Consider the following 17,717-nt stretch of genomic DNA (forward strand, 5'->3'; position numbering starts at 1 on the left):
ATGTGATTCACCTCGTCACTGTTCTACTGGACTAAATTACAATGGCTGTCCTGTTACTATACAGAGAGGAATTCCACCAGGCCTGATAAGAGAACACTTTCACCCTGTTCCTCCCCACTGCGGACCTCGGTAAACAGACCACAGCTGACCTCTGACGAAAGAGAGAGAGACTAACAGTCATGTCACCGTGACAACACCAGTCATGTCACAACACCAGTCATGTCACCGTGACAACACCAGTCATGTCACCGTGACAACACCAGTCATGTCACCGTGACAACACCAGTCATGTCACCGTGACAACACCAGTCATGCCACCGTGACAACACCAGTCATGTCACCATGAGGATCATGGGGCAGGAAGCGCACGTTTCAAGCAGATAAATGTGGCGTGTTTAATTATGAAACTGGTCGTGAGATAAAAACATATCCAAAGTGAACTCAATCTTCTGTGAATCTGAAATACTGGGAGCCAAGTAAAAACAAGTCTCTGCTAAACTTTCAAAACGTGTTTGGTCTTATCATCCTTGTAGGAACCCCGAAATCCTCACAAGGACAGTAAAACAAGGACAATTTGGACACGTGTGGACGTTTTAGGCTTAAGGGGTTAGGTTTACAATTAGGGTTAGGAAGTAAAGGGTCAAGGTTTAGGGTTATCAAAAACACACTTTTGAATGGAAATCAATTCTTTGGTCGCAACAAGAATAGTAAAATAAACGTGTGTGTGTGTGTGTGTGTGTGTGTTTGTGTTTGTGTGAGAAGAAAAAAAAACAGGACAGATCCAAAGCAAGTGGGGTGATGATGATGATACCAGCATGCCTTTGATCACAGAGTGATCCCTGTCTGACCAGAGAAGACACCGTGTTCCCTGACTAAAATAGGATCCTTACAGCCCTTTGGAAGAGCGGACCCAATGTGACTGTCCACCATGTGTGAACATCAACCCTCCCACGTCTCCTCTTTCACCTAGCAAAGTCATCTTGGAAATTACAGCGCCATAGAATTCAATCGAAGCAACTGACAACAGTGCAAAATGTTATTACCACGATAGGTAATTATTGTGTAATTGCCGTTTGACCATATTACCATGTAAATCCTCAGTGAAAACCAGGAAGGGCTAAATAGTAGACGAGTAGAAGAAAGAACAGCATTCAGCTTTCATAACGGCTTCTTCAAAAATGGCCTATAATTACATTCGCTTACGGAAGTGGTTCCCAAACTGCAGGACTAACCCTACTCAGGACTCAGAGATATGTCATTTCATCAGTGTGACAGGTGGGGTACTGACTGTGACCTTATGTTAGTTGGTATGTCTCAAATTATTTATTTTTTTAAATAAATAAATCAGACTGATGATGAAAACGCTCCTTCCACTCACCATGCTGCATGATCCCGTGTTCTAGAAGCCTCCGTCCAAGATGCTCCGCCTCCTCTCGGGTCGCCATCTCTCCCTCCGCCAGCAGCCAATCAACGAGCTCCGAGGCCACCAGCGTCCGTTCAAACGTCTCACCCTCTTCTTCCCGAGTCGCTAGGATGGACGTCTCCGTGTTCATCATCAGCCTGTTGAGAAGGACAGGTTTATACACACCTGTTGTTTAAGACAGACTACTTTATACGATGTGTTCATCATCAGCCTGTTGAGAAGGACAGGTTTATACACACCTGTTGTTTTAGACAGACTACTTTATACGATGTGTTCATCATCAGCCTGTTGAGAAGGACAGGTTTATACACACCTGTTGTTTTAGACAGACTACTTTATACGATGTGGAAATCAGTTGTACATCGTTTCCCATCCTGATTCAACACAATAACAGACTTTTCCCCCATCAACCTCCATCTGTGCAGGCTTTTGCTCCGACCAATAACACACCTGATTTAGCTAATGAATGACTAAGTAAAACCAGGTGTGTTAGCGTAGTGCTGGAATCAAAACCTTGCTGATGGGTAGTTCCCATGTCCCCAGGAGGAGGGTAGCTTGGCCCTGTGCTATTTATAAAGATGAACTTCCAGGAAGAGCACTAGGACTTAAAGGTCAACAAGTTCAGTTACCACAGCAACCTCCTACTGAGTTACCACAGCAACCTCCTACTGAGTGACCCCAGCAACCTCCTACTGAGTTACCACAGCAACCTCCTACTGAGTTACCACAGCAACCTCCTACTGAGTTACCACAGCAACCTCCTACTGAGTGACCCCAGCAACCTCCTACTGAGTGACCCCAGCAACCTCCTACTGAGTGACCACAGCAACCTCCTACTGAGTGACCACAGCAACCTCCTACTGAGTTACCACAGCAACCTCCTACTGAGTGACCCCAGCAACCTCCTACTGAGTGACCCTGGTCCTCCTACTGAGTGACCCCAGCAACCTCCTACTGAGTGACCCCAGCAGCCTCCTACTGAGTGACCCCAGCAACCTCCTACTGAGTGACCCCAGCAACCTCCTACTGAGTGACCCCAGCAACCTCCTACTGAGTGACCCCAGCAACCTCCTACTGAGTGACCCCAGCAACCTCCTACTGAGTGAGCCTGGTACTCCTACTGAGTGACCCTGGTCCTCCTACTGAGTGACCCTGGTCCTCCTACTGAGTGACCCTGGTCCTCCTACTGAGTGAGTCTGGTACAATATAGATGTCAGTTAACCACAGCAGCCTCCTACTGAGTGACCCTGGTCCTCCTACTGAGTGACCCTGGTCCTCCTACTGAGTGAGCCTGGTACAATATAGATGTCAGTTAACCCCAGCAGCCTCCTACTGAGTGACCCTGGTCCTCCTACTGAGTGACCCTGGTCCTCCTACTGAGTGAGCCTGGTACAATATAGATGTCAGTTAACCCCAGCAGCCTCCTACTGAGTGACCCTGGTACAATATAGATGTCAGTTAACCACAGCAGCCTCCTACTGAGTGACCCTGGTCCTCCTACTGAGTGACCCTGGTCCTCCTACTAAGTGACCCTGGTCCTCCTACTGAGTGAGCCTGGTACAATATAGATGTCAGTTAAGCACAGCAGCCTCCTACTGAGTGACCCTGGTCCTCCTACTGAGTGACCCTGGTCCTCCTACTGAGTGACCCTGGTCCTCCTACTGAGTGACCCTGGTCCTCCTACTGAGTGACCCTGGTCCTCCTACTGAGTGAGCCTGGTACAATATAGATGTCAGTTAACCACAGCAGCCTCCTACTGAGTGACCCTGGTCCTCCTACTGAGTGACCCTGGTCCTCCTACTGAGTGAGCCTGGTACAATATAGATGTCAGTTAACCCCAGCAGCCTCCTACTGAGTGACCCTGGTACAATATAGATGTCAGTTAACCACAGCAGCCTCCTACTGAGTGACCCTGGTCCTCGTACTGAGTGACCCTGGTCCTCCTACTGAGTGACCCTGGTCCTCCTACTGAGTGACCCTGGTCCTCCTACTGAGTGAGCCTGGTACAATATAGATGTCAGTTAACCACAGCAGCCTCCTACTGAGTGACCCTGGTCCTCCTACTGAGTGACCCTGGTCCTCCTACTGAGTGACCCTGGTCCTCCTACTGAGTGAGCCTGGTACAATATAGATGTCAGTTAACCCAAGCAGCCTCCTACTGAGTGACCCTGGTCCTCCTACTGAGTGACCCTGGTCCTCCTACTGAGTGACCCTGGTCCTCCTACTGAGTGACCCTGGTCCTCCTACTGAGTGACCCTGGTCCTCCTACTGAGTGACCCTGGTCCTCCTACTGAGTGAGCCTGGTACAATATAGATGTCAGTTAACCCCAGCAGCCTCCTACTGAGTGACCCTGGTACAATATAGATGTCAGTTAACCCCAGCAGCCTCCTACTGAGTGATCCTGGTACAATATAGATGTCAGTTAACCACAGCAGCCTCCTACTGAGTGACCCTGGTACAATATAGATGTCAGTTAACCACAGCAGCCTCCTACTGAGTGACCCTGGTCCTCCTACTGAGTGATCCTGGTACAATATAGATGTCATTTAACCACAGCAGCCTCCTACTGAGTGACCCTGGTACAATATAGATGTCAGTTAACCACAGCAGCCTCCTACTGAGTGACCCTGGTCCTCCTACTGAGTGACCCTGGTCCTCCTACTGAGTGAGCCTAGTACAATATAGATGTCATTTAACCACAGCAGCCTCCTACTGAGTGACCCTGGTACAATATAGATGTCAGTTAACCACAGCAGCCTCCTACTGAGTGATCCTGGTCCTCCTACTGAGTGAGCCTGGTACAATATAGATGTCAGTTAACCACAGCAGCCTCCTACTGAGTGATCCTGGTACAATATAGATGTCAGTTAACCCCAGCAGCCTCCTACTGAGTGATCCTGGTACAATGTAGATGTCAGTTAACCACAGCAGCCTCCTACTGAGTGATCCTGGTACAATATAGATGTCAGCTAACCACAGCAGCCTCCTACTGAGTGATCCTGGTACAATATAGATGTCAGTTAACCCCAGCAGCCTCCTACTGAGTGATCCTGGTACAATATAGATGTCAGTTAACCCCAGCAGCCTCCTACTGAGTGACCCAGGTCCTCCTACTGAGTGAGCCTGGTACAATATAGATGTCAGTTAACCCCAGCAGCCTCCTACTGAGTGATCCTGGTACAATATAGATGTCATTTAACCACAGCAGCCTCCTACTGAGTGATCCTGGTACAATATAGATGTCAGTTAACCACAGCAGCCTCCTACTGAGTGATCCTGGTACAATATAGATGTCAGTTAACCCCAGCAGCCTCCTACTGAGTGACCCTGGTACAATATATATATCCGAAGACGACAAGGGTGGAATCCCAACAGACAGAATACACATGCCATGTTTGGCACACACACACACCAAACCCGTGTGGAAACAGGTGGAGCTATGGGAATGTTCCTGCTTGCACTGAGACAAAGACAGACCACATCATCACGGTGTGGCTACAGTATAGCTTGTGTTCTCTAAGGCGGGGCACCAATTCTTTCTTCACAGATTAATTCCTCTTTCCCATAGGAAGCAATGACGTGTGACTGTTTGCTGACGTTTCACCACCTTCTCACTGAGTCAACTAACCCACCCATTAACCACACTTTAGTCTTGACGCTTGACATGTGAAAGATTACCAAGCCGACAGCTGACCCACACACCCAGGACACATCCCAAATTGCACCCTATTCCCTATATAGTGCACTACTTTTGACCAAGGTAAGTAATAGTGTGCCTTTCAGAATGCAGCACGAATCCACATCAGATCTAAACCACCTAGGGCAGGTCTGGCCAGCCATTAAAAAGGACAACTCTGCTGATGTTTTATCGTTTGTTAGCCATTCTGCACGATTCCTTGTTTTTGTCATTTTTGAAAGATCAAGACACATTGTTCATTATATTGGACCTCCCTACCATATGTTGCTCTGCTCGTCTTTGTCTGATAACACCTGGATATATTTTAAATAGATGCTCAAAAACCTACGCTCTTAGAAAAAGGGGTTCCTAAAAGGGTTCTTTAGTGACCCCATAGGAGAACCTTTTTTTGGTTCCTGGTAAGAACCCTTTTGGGTTCCATGTAGAACTCTTTCCACAGAAGATTCTATATGGAACCCAAAAAGAGTTCTTCCTGGAACCAAAAAAAAAGGTTCTATGTAAAATATTTCCAGGTGTTATTAGACAAAGACCAGCAGAGCAACATATGGTAGGGAGGTCCAATATGATGAACCATGTGTATGTGACCAATAACATTTGATTTGATGGATGATCAGACAACTACAGACGGGTCATATCGGTCGCTGTAAATCGTTTCCTGTAGTCGTCATCTCAGGGACATGAAATCATAAAATTACACAAAAAACTATGTAGGTCACCAAATACTTGACAATAACAAGCCACATGTTAAAAGGTGGCGTGGTTGTCCTTTACTGTACAGTAAATGTGCTCTACTGTTAAGCTACCACAGCCACCACATGTTAAAAGGTGGCGTGGTTGTCCTTTACTGTACAGTAAATGTGCTGTACTGTTAAGCTACCACAGCCACCACATGTTAAAAGGTGGCGTGGTTGTCCTTTACTGTACAGTAAATGTGCTGTACTGTTAAGCTACCACAGCCACCACATGTTAAAAGGTGGCGTGGTTGTCCTTTACTGTACAGTAAATGTGCTCTACTGTTAAGCTACCACAGCCACCACATGTTAAAAGGTGGCGTGGTTGTCCTTTACTGTACAGTAAATGTGCTCTACTGTTAAGCTACCACAGCCACCACATGTTAAAAGGTGGCGTGGTTGTCCTTTACTGTACAGTAAATGTGCTCTACTGTTAAGCTACCACATGGTAATGGATGTCCTGAACTTAACCTGTTCTATCCTACATACACTCTGCATCCCAAATGACAGCCTACACCAAGTGTACAAAACATTAGGAACACCTCCCTAGTATTGAGTTGCACCCCCTTTTGCCATCAGAACAGCCTCAGGGCACAGGACTCCACAAGGTGTTGAAAGCATTCCATGTTGACTCCATATTGACTCCAATGCTTCCCACAGTTGTGTCAAGCGGCCTGGATGTCGTTTGGGTGGTGGACCATTCTTGATACACAAAGGAAACTGTTGAGCGTGATAAACCCAGCAGCGTTGCAGTTCTTGACGTACCTGGTACCTACTACCACTCCCTGTTCAAAGGAACTTAAATCTTTTGTCTTGCCCTTTCACCCTCAACGACACACAATCCATGTCTCAAGTATCTTAAAACCCCTTTTTTTTAACTGTTTCCTCCCCTTCATCTACACTGATTGACGTGGATTTAACAAAGTGACATCAATAAAGGATCATATCTTTCACCTGGTCAGTCAGTCATGGAAAGAGCAGGTGTTCCTAATGTTTTGGCCACTCGGGTGTATTCCTATCTAGGGCCCTTAGAGCTCTGGTCAGAAGTAGTGCACTGTGTAGGAGATAGGGTGCTGTTTAGGGTGTCAACACGGTCTCCTGTGACTGTCAGACTGTCAGCTTTAGTCCTGCTAGCCCAACTGGCTCTGGTCCAGTTGGGCTAGATCATATTATGTGGGAGGATTATTATATTATTATATTATTATTATTATATTATTAGATCAGCAGTGTGTGGGAGGATTCATAATAGTTTGTAATAAAAGCATATAATATAATAATATAATAATATAATAAAATAATAAAATAATAAAATAATAATATAATAATATAATAATATATAATAATATAATAATATATAATAATAATAATATAATAATATAATAATATAATATAATAATATAATAATATATAATAATATAATAATATAATAATATAATAATATAATAATATATAATAATAATAATATAATAATATAATAATATATAATAATATAATAATATATAATAATAATAATAAATAATAAAATAAAATAATAATATAATAATATAATAATATATAATAATATAATAATATATAATAATATAATAATATAATAATAAAATAATAATATATAATATAATAATAAAATAATAATATAATAATATAATAAAATATAATAATATAATAATATATAATATAATAATATAATAATATAATAAAATAATAATATAATAATATAATAAAATAATAATATAATATAATAATAATAATATAATAATATAATAATATAATAATATAATAAAATAATAATATAATAATATAATAATATAATAATATAATAATATAATAATATAATAAAATAATAATGTAATAATATAATAATATAATAAAATAATAATATAATAATAATAATATAATAATATAATAATATAATAAAATAATAATATAATAATATAATAAAATAATAATATAATAATATAATAATATAATAAAATAATAATATAATAAAATAATAAATAATAATATAATAATATAATAATATAATAAAATAATAAAATAATAATATAATAATATAATAATAAAATAATAATATAATAATAATATAATAATAAAATAATAATATAATAATAATATAATAATAATATAATAATATATAATAATATAATAATAATATATAATAATATAATAATAATATAATAATAATAATAATATAATATAATAATATAATAATATATAATAATAATAATAATAATATAATAATAATATAATAATATAATAATATAATAAAATAATAATATAATAATATATAATAATATAATAATATATAATAATAATAATATATAATATATAATAATATAATAATATAATAATATATAATAATATATAATATAATAAAATAATAATATAATAATATAATAAAATAATATAATAAAATAATAATATAATAATATAATAATATATAATATAATAATATAATAATATAATAATAATATAATAATATAATAAAATAATAATATATAATAATATAATAATATATAATAATAATAATATAATAATATATAATAATAATAATAATATAATAATATAATAATATATAATAATATATAATAATAATAATATATAATAATAATAATATATAATAATATAATAATATATAATATAATAAAATAATAATATAATAAAATAATAATATAATAATATAATAATATAATAATATAATAAAATAATAATATAATAATATAATAATATAATAATATAATAAAATAATAATATAATAATATAATAATATAATAATATAATAAAATAATAATATAATAAAATAATAATATAATAAAATAATAAAATAATAATATAATAATATAATAAAATCGTATTTGTTTCTTTATGGTTTCGTGAGCCGTGTTTGTAAGAAGATTCAAACCTGTTGTTCAAAATGAACGCCGTTGTTCATCCTTGAGTTTAGGATAATAATTCACAAAGATAGACTATAGGTCTCAAGTTATTTCTAAGAATCAGTAACACAGAATATATAAATCATTATAGACTTAGAATGACGGTTAGGAAAACAAAAAGTATCCCGTATACATTAAAAAGGGAAAACGAGTGCCTGAATCACGTCAAGGTCTGAGCTCTATCCTTCAACAACTCCTTCAAAACAATTATTTCATATTTCTTATCAACAGAACAGTAAAAGCAGTGTTTGACCCGGCTGGTACCAAGATAGAAAACTACAAATCAGGGCACAGCAGGATTACACTACTGAATGGTCCATAGAAAAGCCACATTCAATTCCCCTCCATTCTGTTCTGTTACAATACACTTTATTCACCCCAAGTTAGACAGCGACGGCCATGAGGCAACATGCCTAGTGGTTAGAGTGGAGGGACGGCAGGTAGCCTAGTGGTTAGAGTGGAGGGGCGGCAGGTAGCCTAGTGGTTAGAGTGGAGGGACGGCAGGTAGCCTAGTGGTTAGAGTGTAGGGGCAGGTAGCCTAGTGGTTAGAGTGAAGGGACGGCATGGTAGCCTAGTGGTTAGAGCGTTGGACTAGTAACCGGAAGGTTGCAAGTTCAAACCACAGAGCTGACAAGGTACAAATCTGTCGTTCTGCCCCTGAACAGGCAGTTAACCCACTGTTCCTAGGCCGTCATTGAAAATAAGAATTTGTTCTTAACTGACTTGCCTGGTTAAATAAAGATAATTTTTTTTAATAGGATACATGAACACAGTACAACGCCGGGGACAGGAGTCCTGATCGCTGTAGAGGGACTCTCACACTGTGGGATGTTAATTACCACTGTAGACTTCCCCCATGTTTAATTACCACTGTAGACTTCCCCCATGTTTAATTACCACTGTAGACTTCCCCCATGTTTAATTACCACTGTAGACTTCCCCCATTTTTAATTACCACTGTGTACTGTAGACTTCTCCCATGTTTAATCACCACTGTAGACTTCATGTTTAATCACCACTCTAGACTCCATGTTTAATTACCACTGTGTACTGTAGACTTCCCCATGTTTAATTACCACTGTGTACTGTAGACTTCCCCATGTTTAATTACCACTGTGTACTGTAGACTTCCCCATGTTTAATTACCACTGTAGACTTCATGCTTAATTACCACTGTGTACTGTAGACTCCATGTTTAATTACCACTGTGTACTGTAGACTTCCCCCATGTTTAATTACCACTGTGTACTGTAGACTTCCCCCATGTTTAATTACCACTGTAGACTTCATGTTTAATTACCACTGTAGACTTCATGTTTAATCACCACTGTAGACTTCATGTTTAATCACCACTGTAGACTTCATGTTTAATCACCACTGTAGACTTCATGTTTAATCACCACTGTAGACTCCATGTTTAATTACCACTGTGTACTGTAGACTTCCCCATGTTTAATCACCACTGTGTACTGTAGACTCCCCCATGTTTAATTACCACTGTAGACTTCATGTTTAACTACCACTGTGTACTGTAGACTCCATGTTTAATTACCACTGTGTACTGTAGACTTCCCCCATGTTTAATTACCACTGTAGACTTCATGTTTAATTACCACCTCGTACTGTAGACTCCATGTTTAATCACCACTGTAGACTCCATGTTTAATCACCACTGTAGACTCCATGTTTAATTACCCCTGTGTACTGTAGACTTCTCCATGTTTAATCACCACTGTAGACTCCATGTTTAATTACCACTGTGTACTGTAGACTCCATGTTTAATCACCACTGTGTACTGTAGACTTCTCCATGTTTAATCACCACTGTAGACTTCATGTTTAATTACCACTGTAGACTCCATGTTTAATCACCACTGTAGACTCCATGTTTAATTACCACTGTGTACTGTAGACTCCATGTTTAATCACCACTGTAGACTCCATGTTTAATTACCACTGTGTACTGTAGACTCCATGTTTAATTACCACTGTGTACTGTAGACTTCCCCCATGTTTAATTACCACTGTAGACTTCATGTTTAATTACCACCTCGTACTGTAGACTTCATGTTTAATCACCACTGTAGACTCCATGTTTAATCACCACTGTAGACTCCATGTTTAATTACCACTGTGTACTGTAGACTCCATGTTTAATTACCACTGTGTACTGTAGACTTCCCCCATGTTTAATTACCACTGTAGACTTCATGTTTAATTACCACCTCGTACTGTTGACTTCATGTTTAATTACCACTGTAGACTCCATGTTTAATCACCACTGTGTACTGTAGACTCCATGTTTAATTACCACTGTGTACTGTAGACTCCATGTTTAATCACCACTGTGTACTGTAGACTCCATGTTTAATCACCACTGTGTACTGTAGACTCCATGTTTAATCACCACTGTAGACTGTAGACTCCATGTTTAATCACCACTGTGTACTGTAGACTCCATGTTTAATCACCACTGTAGACTGTAGACTCCATGTTTAATCACCACTGTAGACTCCATGTTTAATTACCACTGTGTACTGTAGACTTCTCCATGTTTAATCACCACTGTAGACTCCATGTTTAATTTTCACTGTGTACTGTAGACTCCATGTTTAATCACCACTGTGTACTGTAGACTACATGTTTAATCACCACTGTAGACTCCATGTTTAATCACCACTGTATACTGTAGACTCCATGTTTAATCACCACTGTAGACGTCACAACTCCTTCAAATGAGACAAGTGGAAACATAATGGTTGAACTGCTTGTGAAGGAGGAACGAGGAGGCAGTCGCCACCATTAACACCACACAGGTCTGGGCTCAGGGCCGAGACCACCCTGCTCGTTGTGAGAAGGAAAGATTTGCTTCGTTGATTCTCTAAAAAAAAAGGGTTCCTTCACCACCCTCTAAACACTACAGGCCCATTTACCAGACAACCAGGAACTGAAGTCTAACTTCACCCTGGTTGTTCAGCCAGGAAGACAATATTCAAACAAGGAGGTTAAATATCGCCTTGAGATTGTCCCTGTTGACTCCCCCCCGTTGTTTCGAGACTGTGCACAACCATACAACAGCTCTTCCTGTACTGGGAACTTGGGCTGGGATTCCAGGACACACACAGGTAGTTTGTTTGTAGCTGTGCTTGTTTGAGTCTCTAGTCTGGTGAGTGTGAAGACTGGAGGTGTAGCCTGCATACTTCCACTAAACCAGGCTGTGTGTCCCTCTACCATGGTGACTACATAAATACACCCTAACACTGGCCCTGCCTGTCTTCCTGTTACGACACACACACACACCCCCCCCTCAGGGGGAGGCTGGCTCAACCACCACAGGGGCTGGAGCAGGAGCTGGCAGATAGCTACTACACAGACACAGTCACAGAGTATTACCGAACTAGAGAGGCACTAGACCTACATTCTGCAGGCGTGTAAAACTGCAATAACAAGTGTAATTTACAACATAATGGTGGACGTCATGATGTCCTAGTGAAATTCAATCTGAATTGAACATGTAATGAAAACACAGCACCATCATAAGGAGAGGGGGCAGGGAGGCCAGCCCGAGGAGAGGGGGCAGGGAGGCCAGCCCGAGGAGAGGGAGGCCAGCCCGAGGAGAGGGAGGCCAGCCCGAGGAGAGGGGGCAGGGAGGCCAGCCCGAGGAGAGGGAGGCCAGCCCGAGGAGAGGGAGGCCAGCCCGAGGAGAGGGAGGCCAGCCCGAGGAGAGGGAGGCCAGCCCGAGGAGAGGGGGCAGGGAGGCCAGCCCGAGGAGAGGGGGCAGGGAGGCCAGCCCGAGGAGAGGGGGCAGGGAGGCTAGCCCGAGGAGAGGGGGCAGGGAGGCCAGCCCGAGGAGAGGGGGCAGGGAGGCCAGCCCGAGGAGAGGGGGCAGGGAGGCCAGCCTGAGGAGAGGGGGCAGGGAGGCCAGCCTGAGGAGAGGGGGCAGGGAGGCCAGCCTGAGGAGAGGGGGCAGGGAGGCCAGCCTGAGGAGAGGGGGCAGGGAGGCCAGCCTGAGGAGAGGGGGCAGGGAGGCCAGCCTGAGGAGAGGGGGCAGGGAGGCCAGCCTGAGGAGAGGGGGCAGGGAGGCCAGCCTGAGGAGAGGGGGCAGGGAGGCCAGCCTGAGCAGACAGAAGAGGGGCTAGCCTTAAATAAAGAAAAAACTAAGAGAGAGACACTTGCATTCTTACGGCATAGTAAGTTAGGTAGTAGCAGCCAATACAAGATGCCTGAGGGTGAATTTCAACATACTGTCTCTGTCATGAGTGGAGTATTTAAGTTGTCAGTTAGCACATTGTAACAAAGCATTTACCTTTTGCACTCCAGTATCTCTACTTGCACATCATCATCTGCACATCCATCACTCCAGTGTTAATTGCTAAATTGTAATTATTTCGCCACCATGGCCTATTTATTGCCTTACCTCCATAACCTTACTACATTTGCAAACACTGTATACAGACTTTTCTATTGTGTTATTGAGTGTATGTTTGTTTATTCCATGTGTAACTCTGTGTTGTTGTTTGTGTCGCACTGCTTTGCTTTACCTTGGCCAGGTCGCAGTTGTAAATGAGAAGTTGTTCTCAACTGGCCTACCTGGTTAAATAAACACTACAAAGAGACCAGGAAAGGTCCATTCCATAGAAACCACCCTGAATGAATTACATTTGATACGGTCCAACTACAAATTGCATATCAAATCAAACAGCATGTTGCTATGCTGCTAGAATGTTCTGTCTGCTAATGTCCTGGAGTCTGGTCTAGCAGTAATGCAGCCAACTCATCCCCCTTGCTAATGTCCTGGAGTCTGGTCTAGCAGTAATGAGGCCAACTCCAGACCACTCATCCCCCTTGCTAATGTCCTGGAGTCTGGTCTAGCAGTAATGCAGCCAACTCATCTCCCTTGCTAATGTCCTGGAGTCTGGTCTAGCAGTAATGCAGCCAACTCATCCCCCTTGCTAATGTCCTGGAGTCTGGTCTAGCAGTAATGAGGCCAACTCCAGACCACTCATCCCCCTTGGCGACTGGGGTTTGATTTAGTGATATTATTAATTTGACTAAATATTGTATCGAATTGTTTTGATAATATCGCACAATTATTTTTGTGCCAGTTGTCTGTACCTGCACCAAAACTCCAGTATTTATCCTTCATAGCTAGTTGTCAGTACCTGCACCAAAACTCCAGTATTTATCCTTCATAGCTAGTTGTCTTTACCTGCACCAAAACTCCAGTATTTATCCTTCATAGCTAGTTGTCTGTACCTGCACCAAAACTCCAGTATTTATCCTTCATAGCTAGTTGTCTGTACCTGCACCAAAACTCCAGTATTTATCCTTCATAGCTAGTTGTCTGTACCTGCACCAAAACTCCAGTATTTATCCTTCATAGCTAGTTGTCTGTACCTGCACCAAAACTCCAGTATTTTTCCTTCATAGCTAGTTGTCTGTACCTGCACCAAAACTCCAGTATTTATCCTTCATAGCTAGTTGTCTGTACCTGCACCAAAACTCCAGTATTTATCCTTCATAGCTAGTTGTCTGTACCTGCACCAAAACTCCAGTATTTATCCTTCATAGCTAGTTGTCTGTACCTGCACCAAAACTCCAGTATTTATCCTTCATAGCTAGTTGTCTGTACCTGCACCAAAACTCCAGTATTTTTCCTTCATAGCTAGTTGTCTGTACCTGCACCAAAACTCCAGTATTTATCCTTCATAGCTAGTTGTCTGTACCTGCACCAAAACTCCAGTATTTATCCTTCATAGCTAGTTGTCTGTACCTGCACCAAAACTCCAGTATTTATCCTTCATAGCTAGTTCTCCATCTTCTTAAACTGGGAGACCATTTTTTTCAGCACTTTTATGTCCATGACTGATTAAAACTTGTTTTCTCATGCGAGAGCGAGAGAGCGAGAGAGAGGTTTGTAGCTGGCAGAGTGACTAGAGGAGATCTATCTGGTTGAGGAGGGGGTTTCTATGGAAACTATTAGGCTCTAACCACTCTGGCCTGCCTGCTGAACAACACCATGTACTAGACTGGTAACAACAACACAAACAGGATGCCTACACCCTAAAAATAATACTGTTCAGAACATATTTCATTGATTGTATATAACAAGTAAGAACTCGCTGTAATGAGAAAGCTTTTTACTTGGTTTTTCCCCCTGGATAACATTTCTCCCGCCATCAACAGAACAAAAAGGCACTCTGGGTTCATTGAATTGATAACCTACTTTTCATATATCCGTTGTCCCCTCATGAAGACCTTGGCTTCGTTGTCCAACGGAAACGTCCCGTCATCTTTCCTGAAGCGATAGAACAGTTTCATGTCTTTGAACTCCTTGTGCTCGTCACAAACTGCAACACAAAAAGAGGAACAATGTTTGTTTACATTTAGTGAACTGATAATTGAGTCATACCCACTAAACAGAGCTGAGTTAGCTAACTGCTAATGGCCTCCTCTTTTCCCCCCACACTGACAGCCCACTAAACAGAGTTGAGTTAGCTAACTGCTAATGGCCTCCTCTTTACCCCCACACTGACAGCCCACTAAACAGAGCTGAGTTAGCTAACTGCTAATGGCCTCCTCTTTACCCCCACACTGACAGCCCACTAAACAGAGCTGAGTTAGCTAACTGCTAATGGCCTCCTCTTTTCCTCCACACGAACAGCCCACTAAACAGAGCTGAGTTAGCTAACTGCTAATGGCCTCCTCTTTTCCCCCCACACTAACAGCCCACTAAACAGAGCTGAGTTAGCTAACTGCTAATGGCCTCCTCTTTTCCCCCCACACTGACAGCCCACTAAACAGAGTTGAGTTAGCTAACTGCTAATGGCCTCCTCTTTTCCCCCCACACTAACAGCCCACTAAACAGAGCTGAGTTAGCTAACTGCTAATGGCCTCCTCTTTTCCCCCCACACGAACAGCCCACTAAACAGAGCTGAGTTAGCTAACGGCTAATGGCCTCCTCGTTTCCCCCCACACAAACAGCCCACTAAACAGAGGCGAGTTTACTCGAAAGCTTCGTAGTTAATAATGCCATTACGTTTCGACAACCCAGCGCCTGTCAATCCTCTGAAGTGAACGAAATTTGCCAAATTAAGCACTTTGCTGTTCTTTGAGTGGTGAGGTCTGAGTTTAAAGTGTTATGTTAGCTACTCTGCTTTCTGGAAACTCATAGGTCATCAGCTACACACAGTGTATCCTTGACACATATGCACACACACACACACACACACACACATACATACATACATACATATATATATATTAACCTTCAACAAGATATCGTTGTGCTAGGCTACATCCAGACTGGCTGAGAGAAAGACAACTAGAGAGACAGAGAGGAGAGAGAGACCGAGAGGAGAGAGAGACCGAGAGGAGAGAGAGACCGAGAGGAGAGAGACCGAGACCGAGAGGAGAGAGACCGAGACCGAGAGGAGAGAGACCGAGACCGAGAGGAGAGAGACCGAGACCGAGAGAGAGACCGAGAGGAGAGAGAGACCGAGAGGAGAGAGAGACCGAGAGGAGAGAGAGAGACCGAGAGGAGAGAGAGACCGAGACCGAGAGGAGAGAGAGACCGAGACCGAGAGGAGAGAGAGACCGAGACCGAGAGGAGAGAGAGACCGAGACCGAGAGGAGAGAGAGACCGAGAGGAGAGAGAGACCGAGAGGAGAGAGACCGAGGATTCATCTCTTCACATTAAAATGGAAGAACATTAGGTACTAAACAAAACAAACCCACGTTTGAAACAGGCAGGGACTATCTGCATACAGAAAAACAAACCAACCTGACGCAGAACATTCTGTTGAGTGCCCTAATGAATAACAACCAGATAGAAGTCATGTCAGACTGTAGAGAAGCAGGTTTGTTATTTTAATGCTGCTCTTTAATTACTTGTTACTTTTATTTCTTATTCTTATCCGTATTTATTTTAAACTGCATTGTTGGTTAGGGGCTTGTAAGTAAGCATTTCCCTGTAAGGCGCATGTGACGAATACAATTGTATTTGAAGACTGTAGAGATGCAGGATCTGTCTGTTCCCAGAAAACCCCAATCTCAGAGGAGTATTAATTAGGGCACACCATCACCAAATGCTTAGCAATGGAAAACGAAAAATGAGCATTACTTATTGGACAAGTCCAGGAAATCTCTCCATTTACTTCCATTTGGTTCCTAATGAACACAGCCCAGACATGTCTGGGGGGCGGCAGCGTAGCCTAGTGGTTAGAGCGTTGGACTAGTAACCGGAAGGTTGCAAGTTCAAACCCCCAAGCCGACAAGGTACAAAATCTGTCGTTCTGCTCCTGAACAGGCAGTTAACCCACTGTTCCCTGGTAGGCCGTCACTGAAAATAAGAATTTGTTCTTAACAAACTTGCCTAGTTAAATCTTTTTTTTATTTTTAAATGTCAGAAGGCCCTACCGTGATGGATGATGCTTTGATCCAGGAGTTTCTGCATGATCTTGATGGCCGTGTCTCTGTCTGACGCCTCCTTGTGCTCCAGCAGCCAGTCGATCAGCTCCTTGGCCACAAAGCAGTTGGGATACGTCCTCAGGTGATGCCTGCGGTCCTTAACCACCTTCCCTTCATGGAGACGCAGCCTGTGGAACGAACAACACAACATCAGGCTATTGACAAGCTGTAGCCTCTCCCCCTCTATCATATAACTACAGCACACATGTTCAGGAAAAGATAAGGCCTACAGCTAATAATGTAGACTATTCTTACATCGTCTGTGGAACAACACAACGTCAGGCTATTGACATACAGTAGTGTAGCTTCTCTCTCTCTCTCTCCGTCATGTGTTGTAACTGTATCTACACAATTATGTTGCCTAGTGACATACCGCTCTCCCTCTCTCAATTCAAGGGGCTTTGTTAGCATGGAAAACATGTGTTAACGTTGCCAACGCAAGTGAAATAGATAATATACAAAAGTG

At 41.8% G+C, this 17,717-nt stretch overlaps 1 protein-coding gene across 4 annotated transcripts in view; it reads right to left on the reverse strand.

Moving 5' to 3' along the window:
* Nucleotides 1–17,717, reverse strand: part of LOC116371608 (DEP domain-containing mTOR-interacting protein) — an 80,498-nt gene that overhangs the window by 53,404 nt on the left and 9,377 nt on the right. For all 4 annotated transcript variants that reach the window (XM_031820507.1, XM_031820506.1, XM_031820509.1 and 1 more), the window contains 3 exons: nucleotides 17,201–17,379; nucleotides 15,009–15,132; nucleotides 1,379–1,560 (listed from right to left, as the gene is read on the reverse strand). In XM_031820507.1, the coding sequence (XP_031676367.1) occupies nucleotides 1,379–1,560; nucleotides 15,009–15,132; nucleotides 17,201–17,379 (485 nt within the window). The remainder of the gene's footprint in view (nucleotides 1–1,378; nucleotides 1,561–15,008; nucleotides 15,133–17,200; nucleotides 17,380–17,717) is intronic.

Source organism: Oncorhynchus kisutch, unplaced genomic scaffold, assembly GCF_002021735.2.
Source record: "Oncorhynchus kisutch isolate 150728-3 unplaced genomic scaffold, Okis_V2 scaffold3444, whole genome shotgun sequence".
Lineage (NCBI taxonomy): Eukaryota > Metazoa > Chordata > Actinopteri > Salmoniformes > Salmonidae > Oncorhynchus > Oncorhynchus kisutch.